This window comes from Stigmatopora nigra, chromosome 2 (assembly GCF_051989575.1).
Source record: "Stigmatopora nigra isolate UIUO_SnigA chromosome 2, RoL_Snig_1.1, whole genome shotgun sequence".
In the NCBI taxonomy this organism is placed as follows: Eukaryota; Metazoa; Chordata; class Actinopteri; order Syngnathiformes; family Syngnathidae; genus Stigmatopora; species Stigmatopora nigra.
This window is the reverse complement of record NC_135509.1, coordinates 15,669,191-15,684,955: the sequence shown is the minus strand read 5'-3', so window position 1 is coordinate 15,684,955 and position 15,765 is coordinate 15,669,191. Positions and strand designations below refer to the sequence as shown.

General features: G+C 42.3%; 3 protein-coding genes across 3 annotated transcripts in view; 1 reads left to right on the top strand and 2 right to left on the bottom strand.

Annotated features, from left to right (window-relative positions):
* Positions 1 to 857: 857 nt before the first annotated feature.
* Positions 858 to 2,101, bottom strand: rxfp3.3b (relaxin family peptide receptor 3.3b). The gene has a single exon (XM_077735848.1). It carries the CDS (start codon positions 2,001 to 2,003, stop codon positions 858 to 860), a length of 1,146 nt encoding a protein of 381 aa, XP_077591974.1. The 5' UTR covers positions 2,004 to 2,101.
* A 2,593-nt stretch (positions 2,102 to 4,694) lies between these two features.
* ciao2a (cytosolic iron-sulfur assembly component 2A) lies at positions 4,695 to 6,930 on the bottom strand. Its single transcript, XM_077739810.1, has 5 exons — positions 6,609 to 6,930; positions 5,998 to 6,162; positions 5,883 to 5,932; positions 5,449 to 5,494; positions 4,695 to 5,021 (listed from the first exon to the last, which is right to left on the bottom strand). Exons 1-5 carry the CDS (start codon positions 6,634 to 6,636, stop codon positions 4,921 to 4,923), a joined length of 390 nt encoding a protein of 129 aa, XP_077595936.1. The 5' UTR covers positions 6,637 to 6,930; the 3' UTR covers positions 4,695 to 4,920.
* Positions 6,931 to 7,089: 159 nt separating this feature from the next.
* The window catches only part of spg11 (SPG11 vesicle trafficking associated, spatacsin), a 20,189-nt gene continuing 11,513 nt past the window's right edge, over positions 7,090 to 15,765 (top strand). Inside the window, exons 1-17 of the mRNA XM_077710248.1 lie at positions 7,090 to 7,420; positions 7,851 to 8,026; positions 8,949 to 9,176; positions 9,440 to 9,629; positions 10,008 to 10,145; positions 10,317 to 10,693; positions 11,402 to 11,547; positions 11,619 to 11,715; positions 12,000 to 12,155; positions 12,224 to 12,384; positions 12,883 to 13,059; positions 13,133 to 13,204; positions 13,491 to 13,606; positions 13,670 to 13,848; positions 14,432 to 14,627; positions 15,156 to 15,353; positions 15,617 to 15,723. Of these exons, the coding sequence (XP_077566374.1) occupies positions 7,215 to 7,420; positions 7,851 to 8,026; positions 8,949 to 9,176; positions 9,440 to 9,629; positions 10,008 to 10,145; positions 10,317 to 10,693; positions 11,402 to 11,547; positions 11,619 to 11,715; positions 12,000 to 12,155; positions 12,224 to 12,384; positions 12,883 to 13,059; positions 13,133 to 13,204; positions 13,491 to 13,606; positions 13,670 to 13,848; positions 14,432 to 14,627; positions 15,156 to 15,353; positions 15,617 to 15,723 (2,920 nt within the window). The 5' untranslated portion in view covers positions 7,090 to 7,214. The remainder of the gene's footprint in view (positions 7,421 to 7,850; positions 8,027 to 8,948; positions 9,177 to 9,439; positions 9,630 to 10,007; positions 10,146 to 10,316; positions 10,694 to 11,401; positions 11,548 to 11,618; positions 11,716 to 11,999; positions 12,156 to 12,223; positions 12,385 to 12,882; positions 13,060 to 13,132; positions 13,205 to 13,490; positions 13,607 to 13,669; positions 13,849 to 14,431; positions 14,628 to 15,155; positions 15,354 to 15,616; positions 15,724 to 15,765) is intronic.

Here is a 15,765-nt window from a genome sequence, read left to right as displayed (position 1 = left end):
TGCATGTATGGAAAAAAATTAAATACAATATTATGCTATAATGAACCTGCATTATGTAATAGACTATCCAATGTTTGGTCAATTCTGCTTCACTAGGATAGGAAGAGTCAGCAACAAAGGATAAAAAAAGAAACCAGTCCTTGTGACAACTCCAGTTGAACAAAAAAAAAACATCTGAAGGATCTTACAGCCTCGCTTTCACGGTCTGTATGCATATTTTTCTGCAATTAATGTAGTTTTCTTCACCGTTATCTTCCCTGTTACTGGTATATCTAGTTTTGTTCTGAAAACCTCCATTAATAATTTATTTGATTATTGATACTGACGAGAGTCTAAATTGTTTCATCATATGACTTTTTTTTGCCATATTGTTTCGGATAGGTTTGCCCGGCGTGAGAGTTTTCGCCTTACAGTTCTGAGGCCGAGGGTTTGATCCCAGCTTGCATGCTCTCCCTGGGCTTGTGTGGATTTTTTTTCCTCCCACATCTCTAAAACATCCACGTAGGCTGGTTGAATACTCTAAATTGGCCCTTTGTATAAGTGTGAGTGTGAATTGTGGTCCTTCACTTTGTGCCCTGCATGGTCTCCCCCTGCTCCAACACCCCCTGCAACCCTTTTGAGAATAAGCAGTATGGAAAATGAATATAGATGAAACAAAATCCTTATTTGCTGAATAGTACATCGCTAAACATAAATTTTGAAAACAAGTTACACTGTTAACGTTCAAGTAAACAAAATAGCTTACTAAAATGACATTCAAATAAATAAATAATAATAATACAAGGTACACTTTGCATCCATTCATACAGCAAATTGGTCAATGCGTGTACTCAAAGTTCGGAAAAGACTGCATTTGGTCACGTGACATTTTCATTCTCCATTACAGCCGGTTCGCAGAGTTCAACCAGTTCTGGCATTTGTGAATTTTTACTGTTCTCCAGGTTGTTGAGCGGAATCCCACACCCGCATGCATCCTGGGGCGGTGATGGGGCACGTGGGTGTATCACAGCGGGTGACGCCACCTTCCGGAACATGTCCCTAAGGTGGGCTCTGAAATCACGGCGCAGCAGGCAGTAAAGCAGTGGGTTGAGGCAGCTGTTTGTGTGAGCTAAACACACGCTGAGTGGGTGCACATACGTGTGCACCACATAGTAGGCACGGTCCCAGTGCACCAGGTTCAGCTTTACCAGAACACCCCACAAGGTCACGGCCTGATTGGGCATCCAACACAGAAAGAAGGACAGGACGATAATAGTGACGGAGCGAGTGACGTGGGCACGCCGGGATAGCCCCTTGGTGTTGCCGTGTATGCGCAACAGGCGTAACAGCAACAAGTAGCTTGCACAGACCACCCCCAGAGGCAGCAAAAAGCCCACTAGAATCTTCTGCATGTGGTAAAGTGCAAGCCAGGTGCCACCTTCTGGAAAATCCAACAGACACAGGCGCTCTCCGGCCACGTGTCGCACCGTGGAATAAATAGCGGCGGGCGCCGTGGCCACGGTGGCCCCTGCCCATAGCGCGCCCACTACCCAGCACGCTGACAACCTGTGCCTCCGTCGCTCTAGACGTGGCCGTAGCGCCGAGGCCAAGGAGCGGTAGCGCGTGACGCTCATGGCGGTGAGGAAGAAGACGCTGGCGTACATGTTCATCACCGTCACGCTCAGCACCAGCTTGCACATCACATGACCGAAAGGCCAACTGAAGTCCAAAAGGGTGTCAGCCGCCCAGAAGGGCAACATCAGCACGAAGCCCAAGTCAGTCACGGCCAGGTTGAAGATGAACACGTTGATGGTGGGGCGACGGCCACGCCCCCCACTACTGGATCTACGCACTCTGACAAGCACCAGAACCAACAGGTTTCCTAGGAGCCCGGCCACGCAAACCAGCAAGTAGAGTACTGCCAAAAGCACACGAAGTGTTGCCAAGCCATCCTTAGGCTCGTCCATAGGCACTGAAACGTTCCAGGACGTGCTGCAGTTGCGGCTTCTTGCCTCCGTGGCCATTCACTGTTTTGTTTTCCTTTCTCCACGTTGGCCACCGGTGCACCTGAGGTTGGTTACCTGTTTGACCTCCTGTTTGGCTGCTCTTCTTTCCCACTGTGAGCTGTTCCACTGCAACACCCTTTATACCAATGTGCACTTCGGGGAGGCGCATGAGTGAGAAGGGGTGGGCCTTGATGGACCAAAGCTTCTCACACATGCACACAACTCTTATGAACAAATCCCACACAAAAATCATATACATAATACTAAATGTCTTTCACATTCACACCACGTGTGGGTGCACACCTACATTTAAATGGCACATACACTACACACACACAGTCATTTTCAAGGCACACATAGATAACGTGATTACTAATCAAACACACACGCGTTCTTTTCCCATCACTAGTGGCAATACACAAAAACAAGCACATACAAATGCATTCATACACCCAAACCACAATTAAATCTTAATTACGCACACACCATCAGTAGCAATGCAGCAACACACATTTTTTTTAATGTCATTTAATCCTTTGACACATGACTGAAAACCTGCGCTTTGTTTTTTTGAAGGCTAATTTGTATGAGCATGCTTGTGAGTGGTTAGCTCATCCGCCACACAGCTCTGGGATCCTGAGTTCAAATCCAGGTCACATCCACCTGTGTGGAGTTTGCATGTTCTCCCCGGGCCTGTGTGGGTTTCCTCTGGGTACTCTGATTTCCTCCCACATTCCAAAAACATGCATGGTAGGCTGATTGGACACACTAAATTGCCCCTTTTCATGGGTGTGAGTGTGCATGGTTGTCCATCATCTCCTTGTGCCCTGTGATTGGCCAGCAGGGATAGGCTCCGGCACCCCCCATGACCCTAGTGAGCTGTTCAAAAATTTAATGATTTTTTTGCCTTCAAGCAGGTAAGCCGGTTGGCCAAGCTGAGGAAAATGTTGGCATGTTTCACTAAGTTTGAAGGCATCACTCAAAGGAGGTAATAGCCGTGACAACCGTGTAATGCCACCCTCACTCGCCTTGGGAGTGTTCTGGCCTTGAACGGCAGGCTTTGTAGTGTGCACTGTTACTAAACAGCTTAACGCTGCCGTATGATCCGCGCCCTAAAGGCTACTCAAAACTGACCGGCGTTATCAGTACCATACACACAAAGCTAGATAAGGCGTTTTTTTTTTCCCTGGCAGGTGTTAAAGAGATGCGATGTGGCTTCTTATCACTGTTTGCTAATTAAGTAGCAGGGAGAAAGCAGTGAGTAAAGTCAACACAATATTGTAAATGAAAATGACAAATTAACTCAAACGATATTTTTCCTCAAACACAATCACACACAGGAAATTAACCCGATGCAAATTGACTCTTTTAGCGATACAATAAAATTTAAGATAGAAATCCCCACTGGTCACTTTCTGTCTGCCTGCCTCCACCTGCGGAGTGTTTTCAAATATACAATCAGCTGTCCACTCTCTCTCTCTCTCAATCTCGAGTAGGGGTGTAAATCTGAAATTTTATCTATTGTTTGGCTAACGAAACTCATAACAGCAGTTTCTGCTGAAGCAGAAACTCATCAGGATAGGTAAATAGAAAGACTTCTCCATCCTATTGCATAGGGTGGAGGAGGGGCACTTAACTGGATTCCATAGATTGAATTTTGCTGACCATAGTATACTTTTTTTGTAAAATACACCAAAAAAAAAGAACAAAGAAAAATGTAATCCCATTTTGTAAGTGATGTAAAGAACGGGCTCTTCGCATATACATCTCCTTCAGTTTACTCATATTACAGTGGCGGCCAACGTTTTTTTTTTTTTTATTTCAAGAAATTCAATCTTTTTATCAGAACGTGGTTAATATCTGTTGGAAAATGTAAAAAGAAAAACACGACCACTGTCGATAAATCCCATTGTCAATCGTCTATTCTGTTGTTTTAATCCAAATATTTTCATCGAGACTGCTGTGACAAAATACATGTGGTTAATGAGTTGGGTTGTATTTTGAGCTAAACTTCAGTCAGATACTATGCCGGTGTTAGATGGTTACCATGCGGGATTGTTGTCCTGACTAGCATCATCGAAAGCACAGTAAAAAAAATTTGTATAATAAATGATTTTAGATCTTTTAGATAATAAATGATTACATTTTTTTCCCCGCCAGGTTTGCTTATACATCTAGAAGCAGCGCAACAAGAGGAGAAGCAATGAAAGGAAGTTTACAAACAAATTTGAATGATTTAATAAGCATTCATGGACAAAATATAATTTGCATCAATCTTTGAATCTTATATTTTTTAGGCCAGCAGAGAAGGCCTTGCAGGCCCTGACGGTCCACCACTGGGTTTTCGTGGAGACATGCTAGCTTTCTTTAGTCGGAGATGATAAGGGAAAAAAAACCCTGTAAATTCAATTATCAGTTCCCAGAAAGAGATCATAAAACCAGATGACCGACTTGTGAGGCCTGCTTGCATGCAAATGAATTGTGAGTATACGCACACCCACACAGTAATGACTGTAATTCCAGGTTAATGAGCAGATTCCATTGAAACATGTTAAAAATAGAAGTTAATGTAGTTTGCAAGCAAGTGCATTCAGACGCACGCCCGTTTATATACTCTACATTGGCTCACATTCCCTGAAAAATGTATACACCAGAGTGTTGCCATGTTAACTACCATTGTGATGAGCTCCAAAAAGTTAATGACACAGCTTTGAATTTTGATTGTTTTTAATAAGAATTTCTCCATTGAAGTCAACATGAAACGCTGACATTTGTTTTAATGCATGATTTACATATGGGATGTTAATACCATCATATTATCATAACAAATCACAATAGATAGGAACTGTAGAAAAATTACTACTCTATATGTTCCTCAATGTATATACATACACACACACACACTCTCCCATACAACGTGAGCATGGGTGTGCGCTCAGTCATCAGGCTCGATAACGCATTGCTCCACAATCTCCCTGAGGTCGGGGTTCTCCATGGCTGCCGCTACTCGTTCTTTGTCGTTGATCTGCTTGTTGACTGTTCGCAAACATAAAAAAAAGACAAACGTGTGAATGTCAAGCCTTTCCGTGTGTCACTGACCCCCTAAAGCAGAGGTGGGCAAACCGGTCCTCGAGGGCCGCTGTGGGTGCAGGTTTTTGTTCCAACTGATCCAGCACTGACACTTAAGCCAATGACATTTCTGCAGAAAACAATCAACTGATTGCACCTGTAGGACACCAGATTGGTAAAAAGGTGTGCTCTTTATGGGTTGGAATGAAACCTTGCACCCACTGTGACTCTTGGTGATCTAGTTTGCCCACTCCTGCCCTAAAGTGTATTAATACGCTGTAATACCATCTAAATTGCATGCTGCTATTTACATTGGACTACAATCTCCATGCAATATTAATTAGCTCTTAGTACAGTTGACTGTTTTTAAGTGATTGGATGTAAAGTGACTTACTGTCTTCTTCAGTGGAGTGCGTTCCCTCACTGATGTAAATTTCCAGCTGAAAAAAAAAACGTCATTAGACACGTTTTGAGTTTGTTGTTATTCAACAACTGACTCCATACTCACCTCTGGATTTTGATATTGTAAATGCCAACTAGATGAAGAAGTAGATCAGTGCATATATATAAAGATGTAGGTATAATTTCAGTACATCTAGGAGTGTTTAGATAAAATATTTAATTGTATTCAACCCTTGATGGTATTTGTGGATAACTATAATTAGCTAATATTTAGGTCACTTTTGGCCATTATTTGAGCACATCAAGGAGTTTTAAAGTAAAACTGTACATTAACATTCACACCGACGACGCAGCCTTTTGCTTATGTTGATTATTATTCTAGTAATAAAGTGCAAAGTATTTTTGGAGTTGTTGTCTCACACTCACTTTATGTTTGAAGGGAAGACATCGCTGAAGCTTGACTTGTAAACACAAACCTGCACATAAACATGGAAAAAGAAGTCATACGCAAGATTCAGCCAAAAGGAAGCAAGCAACTGACCGATGAGAGTGGCCAGCGAACAATGTGGGACAGTTGGGGAGAACTTGATGATGATAAGGTACTCTTCAGGACCCAGTTCGCGGACCTCCACGCAGTTCTCTGTCACCACGTCAAGTTCCTCCAGTGTGTTTGGCTTCTCTGGGTCACGGATGGTTCGGATCACATCTGGCGGGGGATATAAACAGTCCAAGATTCATATTCAAGGTATGAGTTTCAATTTCTCCATAACTTAAGTCATAGTTTATGTCTGTGTCAATAGATCTTCAATCATCAATGAACCCATGATTGAAAAAATCCCTCATAATTTCACATGACCTTAGCAGTGTAGAAAGTGAACTTAATTAAATGATTAATTATCTAATGCACTAATGTAATTAAATCCAATTACTTCTGTTTGGTGAAGCAAACACGTATTGGGTAAACAAACAGGGCAGCGAATTATTTTACACCAGGATACGACGAATGCAATTTAAATAGATTCGTTCATACTAGACTTGATTGTATTCGTTTATTTTAATTACGATCTTAAATTGTCAACTTATCATCACTACTTTATGTGCACTTGTGCTTATAACGAGTTGTTTTTAAAGGAGTCTGGTTCAATCACCCACCGTAAACTTCTAATGCTTTCTCTTCCATTCTTGTTCTTCTCGAATCATTCCTGGGATCAGTGGAGGTTAACAAAAAGCGTGTGTGACAGTCATGATGAGAGGCACAAAAACAAAATATAGAGTGATAATTTCGAAGAAGAGCTGAACTGTACTCTGATCAGCTGATGACTGACATTTTGTTTCTGGCAAAAGCAATCGATGCCCGAGTACAACAGGCATCACTTCAACTATAAATTCATTCTGAGCCACTTTATCCGCACATCGTGCATCTTTCTCTCCCAGTTATTCCTAGTCTTATTTTTCTGATTTAATTAAAAAATAAAAATTGAGCAAAATCTTTTGTTGTTGGCAATCTAGCGCTTCTGGGAGAGAAAAAAAAATCTTAAAAAGAAAAGAAAAAACTATGGCTGGCCAGATTGCTGACATCGTCTTTTGATTAAGTAGGCCTTGCCATCTGTCTTCTCATCGGTCAAACGCAATCAGGTGACACTCGTGGCTGTCACGTGACAGTTGGTTCCACAAAACAAGCCACCAAGATGTCTCCCATGCGTCGAGCGATCCGCGGTTTTCTAGCCAACAACTTTTGCAATAAGTAGGAGTGCCGAGATGGCGGATATCTCGTCGACGTCCGCCCTGGAGGTGGCCCTCCTGCCGGGCAAGCAGCACTGGCGGGAGGTGGGGAACGTCGTCAAGGCTCAGCTCGCCGCAGGTAACACTTTGCTGGGCTGCCTGGAGCTCAGCGGGACGCTTGTGCTGTGTGAACCGACAAATGAGGAGGCTGTCCCGGTCCCGCTGGAGGGACAATACCAGGAGTGAGTCCGCTTCTTATTTTTTCACACTTTACCTGCAAAGGCAATTAACAGTAAATAATCACTCCCAGACTCTTATTTCAAAACAACCCGACATCTATTCTTTAGACCAGAAAAATGCATGCAGAATATGATGTAACCAATACAGCTAGTTGGCTCATGTTGACCTCACAGTTCTGAGATCTAGGGTTCGATCCCAGGTCTGGACCTTCCTGTGTGGAGTTTGCATGGTCTCCCTGGGCTTGTGTGGGTTCTCTTTGGGTATTTAGGTACCCGCCACCTCCCAAAAATGCTGGATGGGCTGGTTAAACACCCTAAATTCCCCCTATGTTTGAGCTCATATGGTTGCTGACCCCCACACTAGAAAATAGTAATATTGAAAATACCTCCCAGTAAGCATTTAGACTGAAACTTTGTGTATTCTTTCTTGTAGCTTTAGCTGGGAGAATACTGGAAGTGACTACCCTGGAGGAGCCCAAGCCACACGCTTGCTTGCTGTGGGTTCTGACTCCGAGCTAAGGATGTTGGAGGTGGATGCCCAGAAAGAAGTTGGAATATCTGTTCATTTTATTGGCAAGTGTCCTGCGCATTGCCTCCTGCAGGACCATTGTGAGTACTCAAGGCCGCTTACCTGCTAATATTATGTTCTGATTTACAGGTTAAGGATTTATGGAAATGTTTTAGTTCAATGCTTGACAAAAGTATCCACTATTTAAATCCAATTTAAAAGGTGTAATTTTTTTCTCTCTTTCCACTCCCTCGATTTCTACTGTCACCTTCAAATATAAAACAACTACACAGGCAAACTCAAATTCTACTGGAAGAATCTTTTCAGTAACTCATATATTGGATCAACCACTCTATCATCAGCTTTAACAACTTAAAACACCATTTTATTATGCAGGTTTACTTTTCTCTCAGATTCCTCCTTTAGCTCCTGTCACAAATTTTCATGAATACAATATTAATGAGCACTTTCGTCATTGTGTGGATATGACAACTGACAAAGGTGGCCTGTTCCAGGCAGTCGAGGGCTCATCACAAAGTCATTTTTTTGCACTATAAGGTGCAACTAAAAGACTCAAATTTTCTCAAAAGAGCGTCCTATATATGGATCAATATTGGGTAATCATTGTATGAATTTGCCTTTAGCACAGCTCCATCTAGTTGACATATAACTCCACTCCTAACCACGACTACTACAGCTCCATCGAGTGGCTGTATAACTCAATCCCCTGCTAGTACTACTACCACCACCACCACTACTACTAGTACTACGACTACTACTACTTCCACTACTTATAATCCGGTGTGCCTTATATATGAAACAAATCTTTAGATAGGCCATTCATTGAAAGTGCACCTAATAATCCGCTGCACCTTATAGTGCAGCAAATACGTTACTTTTCAAATTGTCTGCATAAAAAAATAGAATACCCGGTCCGAGGCTCACTTTCAAAACAGTAAGCAGTGTGGCAATTGTGTCTTAATACACAAAGGAAGAGCATTAATTACACTTTTATGTCTTTAGGTGAGGGCTCCACGCGAGTGGTGCGTGTGCTGTCATTGGTGTCAAATCACTGCATACTACTGTTGGACAGCATTTGGTTGCTCCACCTGAAGTGGTTGCCTACGCAAGAAACTCCGCAGACACTGAGCCGCTGCCGACTTATCTCGGCGGACGGGTCCGTCCCGGAGGACGTCCATTGCTGCACGGTCCAAGACGTCGCCTTCACCCTTGGTTTGAGTGGACTTGTCTGTATCCTCATTGTGTTTCAAATAGTAAATAGTCAGCCCTATTCATTACTGCCAATTCTCTCCAGATTTTATTGTATTAGATATTATTCAAAAGTATATTTAGTTTGGGAATTACTGCAGCTGTGATGTCCCAATGGGGGTGATTAATGCTTTATGATCCACCACAAGGATTACAATTGACTCTTTTCAGACCTTTCTAGTGAAAAGAAACATGCAACCCATTATAAGTATGATAGTTTCAGAATTTCTTAACCAGGCATCCAGCTGTCTACGACGCCTCCGATGGCACTCTCTTGGCATCTGTTGATGTTGTTACCTTCCTGGCAAAAGAGGCGGAGCCAGCCGCCCCACGGTCGCAATTTTGCCGCCTGATGGTGTCAGACGACATGAGCACGGCTGTCGTTGTCACGCGTGACAATGCCGCTGTTGCTATTGACCTCGACGTCTATTTTAGGTAGATTTGATCATATTTTCTTTTTCTGTCTTGTTTTGCTTTACTGCTATTTACTCAGACTCGACCACAAATAGTAACCATTTTTGAATTTTATTGTTGAGAGGATACGATTATTTGATTATAGCTGCAATAATGATTATATTCCTGAATAATTCCAGATTTGTAATATATTTTTGGCTTCAAAATATTTGAAAAATGAGCAAAAAGCATCGTTTGTGTGCACAATAATTCCAACAGTATGGATTGTTGAGAATTTAAAGAATGGCATGTAAAATATCTAATTCTGGAATGACCCTTATGCATTTATATTTCATTTCATTTTCTGCCCGTCCATTTTGTAGATTCGTAATAAGAAATAACTTTATCTTTACCTTGCAGGAGGCACCCCGAGCACCTTCTGTGTCAGGAGAAACCTGTCGGCCTGCCATTAAGGCCCCAGCGACCGCTTGATGAGGACAACGTGAGGAGCGCCAACTGCAGCTTGGCGGCTCTCGGATTTGACCTCAGAGCTGACAGGTTAGCACATCTCTCTGAGCAATCTTAATTCTTATATTGACTTTCAGTAAGGTCAATATGCCAAAGATGTACCTGCCTCTCCCACACATGATTTTTAGACAACTCAACATGGAGGCTCATGAGGACAAACAATGTAGAATGTGAACGTATGGTTTGTCCCTCCCCGTTTAGATCTTGGGGGTCTCGTCTGGCGTCTATGTTCAACGCAGCCCGGGTATCTTCCTTCCCGTCGCCCCTCCGACCTGTCGCCACCTCTTGGGCATCTCGTCTCCCCCGCCGCGGATGCCGCCGGGCAGCGCCTTCGACACACAGCCGAGTTCCTCCAGACGGCGTAACGTCCACCTTCGCCTTCCCGCCGTCATCCTCCCCGCTTCTGCTGTCAGTCTGCAATTTCTCAGCCATGTTGATGTCGGCGTCCCCTGGAAACAAGCACACCACCGCCGTTCTGTGGGATTTTGTGTCTGGAAATGTCACTTATCATCAAGCTGAAGGCCCAGCAGCGGCGGTGGAAATGTGTGGAAGCAAACATCACGCTGTGCTCCTCAAAAGTGCGTTTTGACCTTAATTATTTCTTTCCAAACAAAGTTTTGTTTCTTATGAATGGAATGGGTACAATTCAAGAATCGGTTACAGCTATGAAACTAAGTAACAACTTTTTTTTTAATTGTGTTTTTGCCCAAAGATAAACAGTATAGTAAAATGAGCAAACACTAAAAATTAACACTTAATTATTTTCGTTGGTTCTTTTTATTTTATTTTCTGTTTTCTAAATTAATTAATGTCGGGCTGTAGCTACTATTTTTTTAAAAATTTAATTGATTTGTTTATTAATTCGTTTTTCTGATTTCACCAAACACCCTTCAAAACTAAAACGTCCCACTAAACAGCAAAAAAATGTGTGCTAGGTTTGTGCACATCACATGAAAAGCATTTTTTTTTAATTACATTATTGGGCAATTTTAGTGAATCTAAAAAAAAAAAAAAATTGCCATATTTTTTTTCAGAGTATATGTCTCAACTGAGTATAAGTCGCACTAGCCATTGAACGCACATTAAAAGGTATAATTAAGTAACAACAGACAAAAGAAGCAACTGATAATATAACATATTGACCATTTTTTTAAATTAGCCTTATAAAACAACATAGAAAGCTATTGGCGGTCATAGTAAAGCAAATTTTAAAAAGGCATACTAATAGTCTGGGAAATTTGGTACATCTCTGGTAACACTGAGGATGTTTCTTCCTTTTTTGGCAGAGTGGGGAATGTTCCAGGTGTTTTTCTCGGTGACCCGGCAGGAGCTCCTGAGCAGCTTGATGTTGTTTGGCAATGCGGCTACCGTGGATATGCTGTGTCACCTTAACACGTGGGAGCGCTGCTCCATCCCCATCCACTCCCTCAAGGTAGAGGAGGAACCTTTTGAAGTCACCCATATTCCCCCGAGTCGTCCATCTTGTGCCTTCTTTTAATGCAGGCGGGAATCAAGAACCGGCAGCTGGATACGGTGGATTTTTACCTGAAGAGCAAAGAAGACCTTCTGAAAATGCCTGGCACTGCCAGCTTCACAGAACGTATGACCCGACATCATTATTATGAAACATTTAATTGTAAACTAAGTCAGATATACTCCTGGCCTCAATTTCCATACACACTTCTTGAAGTTTTATCTATTTTGACCCAAATATTATTAGTTTTAACGGTCAATCTTAACTCGTTCAGTTTTTTGTATACTGTCATATTGCAAATGTCATAAGTCAGGGGGCTCAAACTCGCGGCCCGCGGGCCAAATGTGGTTCTTTATATATGACATATGTGGTTCTTTTGACATTAATGTTTTTTTTTTGTTTTGGCGCAGGGGTCCAGACATTGCGTCCCGCCTTGGACCTGTTGTGCGCCGCAATTAGGGAGTACCGCAACGAAGCGCAGAGCCAGCAGTTCTCAGATCAGCTGCTTCACATCACACTCAACTTTGTCCATTCTAATATTCGATTTATGCTACAGAATGGCAGCTGTAAGATGACAGATGCAGGTATCACCATCTTCGCATTAGCACTGAACACGTGTGTTTGTTTCGTGCAGATGAAGACGAAGATGTGCGCGGATGTGTCGATGTCCTGAATGAGTATCTGATGGAGCTCAGGACCTACATGAAGAAATACCCATGGCCTTTGGAGGAGGAAACAAAATGCAGCACCCCAGCGAAAGTTGACACTGATGAGTGGGACGGGCTTCCTGTAGAGGTGAAACTTTGGCTCATTATTTTCCAACTAGAAAGTGTGCGTGAGGGCGCATCAAGATGTTTTTTTTTTCTTCTATCTGTCAGCCTGAAAAGTCATATTCTATGAAGTTTTTTAAACATACTGAAGACCGCAGCCTAATTTTGAAAATTGCTGAATTAACACCATTAAAAAAAGACAATCTTAAAATGAATTACTACATATGGTAATGATGATTTTGGAACGAATAAATTAATAATAGGGGAAAAATAGGCTGATTGTATTAAGGACAGGAACCAATCTCCAAATTTCGTTAATATTAGATGTAGAATGCATCCTATAAAGTGTCGTTTTTAAGGATGTTTAAAGGGCTTTCTAAGACATATGCACTAAATACTAAAAATACACAATTAATTACATTACATTCTCTTTTACAACATACAACATACAACAACATACAACATTTTTTCTTACTTTCACACTAATTTATTTGCCCTAAAACGATATTCTCCTGATTTCCAGGAAGTGGTGCGCATGTCCGTACTGGCCAATGAGATGCCCAGGGCCCAAGCGGTGTTCCGGCGGGCGGGCCTCCCCGAGCGGCGTCTGGCGGTCCTGAGGGCGACAGGCCTTCGTCTGGTCTATTCCTCTTTGCAGGGACGAGACCTGCCCACCGCTATAGCGCTCCTCACCAATATGGTGGGTGTTTGTTCAGATACAAAATGTCAGTGTTGAGACAGCCTTGCATGACAATAAGCATTCATTTCTTCAGGGTTTTAACGTGAAGAAGGAACTTCACCGCATCTGCGTCTTCACAAATGATGGTCCACTCAGGGACTTTGTGGTTGGTTGTCAACTTCCTCTCATTTGCTCATTTTCATTTCCACTTGTACTTTCATATTCATCTTTTACACTTTACAAACGTACTTCCTTTTTTTGCTGTTATATGCCAACTTTCACATTACTTTACAAATCTGTATACAATGCGTATGTATTACACATTGAATTTTACATTTTTTGCAAGTTTTGACACTCACACCCCAGTCATGCAATTGTAATTGACTCATATATGACATTCCATGTTCATTACACCTCAATTGAACTGTGTCTCTAATTTTACTCTTGCTCAGGCAGAAGAGCTCCGTAGACGGAAATACTTTTTTGAGGAAGAGCAAGCTAGCGTCGCATTCATCGAGGAGGCATCGCATCTGAGCTCGCTGCCACGGATTGGCCCACCGACTGGCAGGTAAAATATTCTGGCAACCCTACGAGCACCATGATAGCCTGACCTCACCTGTCCATCATCAAGGTCAATCCAGCTGCGCCTGCGCACTGGCGCTGCATTAAGCGAGGATCTTCTAGACGAAACAACAGGACAAGAAATGCAGGAAGGGGCAAGTCTTTGGCAAGAAGTCAGACTGGATTGGGTGAAGAATTGGTCGGAGAACAGCAGGGCAGCAATCTTGTTGTCCAGACGCCAGAATGACGGTAAGAAAATGTACATACTTAACATGTCAGCTTGATTGATAACTGTATACAGTAATCCCTCAAATATTGCGGAAAATGTAGACCACGTGTGTCAAAGTGGCGGCCTGGGGGCCAAATCTGGCCCGCTGTATCATTTTGTGTGGCCCGGGAAAGTAAATTGAGTGGCGACTTTCTGTTTTGGGATCAAATTAAAATGAATAGTATAGATTTATATTAAATTTCCTGATTTTCCCCCTTTTGAATCAATTATTGTATTTTTAAATATTTTTTCTGTTTTTAGTTCAAAAATAATTCTGAAAAAAAGCTAAAATAAACATTGTTTTTAATGTATAAAAAAATTTATATTCAGGGCTTTTAATTAAAGCGGCCCGCGAACCAACCCGAGTCTGACACCCCTGATGTAGACCGAACATGGCAATAATCCAAACAAATGCCCAAGTAGGATCACCCCTATTATTACTACCATACTATATTTTCCAGAGTTGGATGGCTTGTTTATCTCCATGTAGCGAGTTGATAGTTGATGGGCAACCAATTTGGGATTTGTCTATAAACTGAATGCGTACTATGCTGTGGGATTTAGACTTGAGCTGGTGTGCGGCTTCTGTGTTGTGGCCTCACCTGACATCACTGCACGAGCGTTCTACTTTGCTGACTTGGATGGAGCACAGCGAGATGACTGCCACTGCCCATTGGCCAGAATTGACAGTGGACATCATAAACGGCAGCACTTTGTGCAGTTACTTCCTCAGAGAGGAAATCCTCGATGTGCTCGCAAGGTAGGACCCCTGTTCAAACACCATTTTAACATATTTTAACTAATTTTGCATCTTTGTTGTTGAAGTCTGCAATGTGGCGAAAAGCTATACGGCTCATGTATATGACTGGCAATTTGATCCAGTCAAATTGAATTGGACTTTTATCACCCTCTATGACACTGCAACTTGATTATTTACTGCCAGCCATCACAGTTTGAAATGGATTTGATCTCTATAACCCTAAACGGCAGTGAATGAGTTAACAATAAAATCATGCAGACGACTAAGGATATTGCAGTAGTATATATATTTACACTAGTGAAACTAACTTGATGGAACCAATGCAAAATGTCCTGGCATAGCAATAAAGTACCAGAAAATCACAATCAAATTGGATATTTTGTATCTAAATGTATTGATGTCTGCAACGTTTGTTGGTAACCTTGTAGGTTCCAGGTTATTCAGTAAAAGCAGCCGAGGGATCTTTGTTCAAGATCTTTCTTTAATTCTGATTTTGAGACCTCATACTGGCATTTACTCTTCTTTCAGACGAGGTGTGTTCATCCATGATGAGCTTTCAGACTTGGACCAACTTTTGTGGCGTCTGGCTCACGGCGGTGGTGTGATGTCACAGTCCATGCCGCCCATTCCTCGGCACAACGGCGCTGATATCCATTCACGGGTAATTGCTTGGTGCGGGGAGCACCAATTGCAGTACCTACTCTACGCTTACTTGGAACACTACAGGTGCGCTCAACATTCACACCTTAATGCACCGTAATCCTATAATGATCGGGGAAAAAATTGTGATGACTGGTACGGTGGGAAACTTGCAACAAGAGGCATCCCTGTTTTTAGGCACCACAGCAGTTGCTTGGCTTATCTTGAACAAATCATGTCGCTGGTCTGAATATTTTAGTAGGAAGTAAAAACAATGGGAGGTGAAAGTACATTTTCTTGCCCTGCGGGAAAAAGTTATTTGGTCTGGTTTCTTTTTATTCCGTGGACAGGTTGACCCCGAGGAACTGTACAACACTGTCCACTGGAAGCCTGATTCAGTCCCAACCATGGTTTGACTTGATGGTGAAAATGCAAGAAATCACTACAAACCTAACAGGTGGCAATACTCAGTACTGCTTGTACATATACAAAGACAATA

What these genes read in the sequence shown, in the direction of transcription:
- rxfp3.3b (XM_077735848.1), bottom strand. Translation starts at nt 2,003, where the DNA reads ATGGCCACGGAGGCAAGAAGCCGCAACTGCAGCACGTCCTGGAACGTT.
- ciao2a (XM_077739810.1), bottom strand. Translation starts at nt 6,636, where the DNA reads ATGGAAGAGAAAGCATTAGAAGTTTACG. An exon ending in TTCGCTGGCCACTCTCATCG is followed by an intron (nt 5,933 to 5,997) that starts GTCAGTTGCTTG and finishes GTTTATGTGCAG; the next exon opens with GTTTGTGTTTACAAGTCAAG. An exon ending in GCACTCCACTGAAGAAGACA is followed by an intron (nt 5,022 to 5,448) that starts GTAAGTCACTTT and finishes GTTTGCGAACAG; the next exon opens with TCAACAAGCAGATCAACGAC.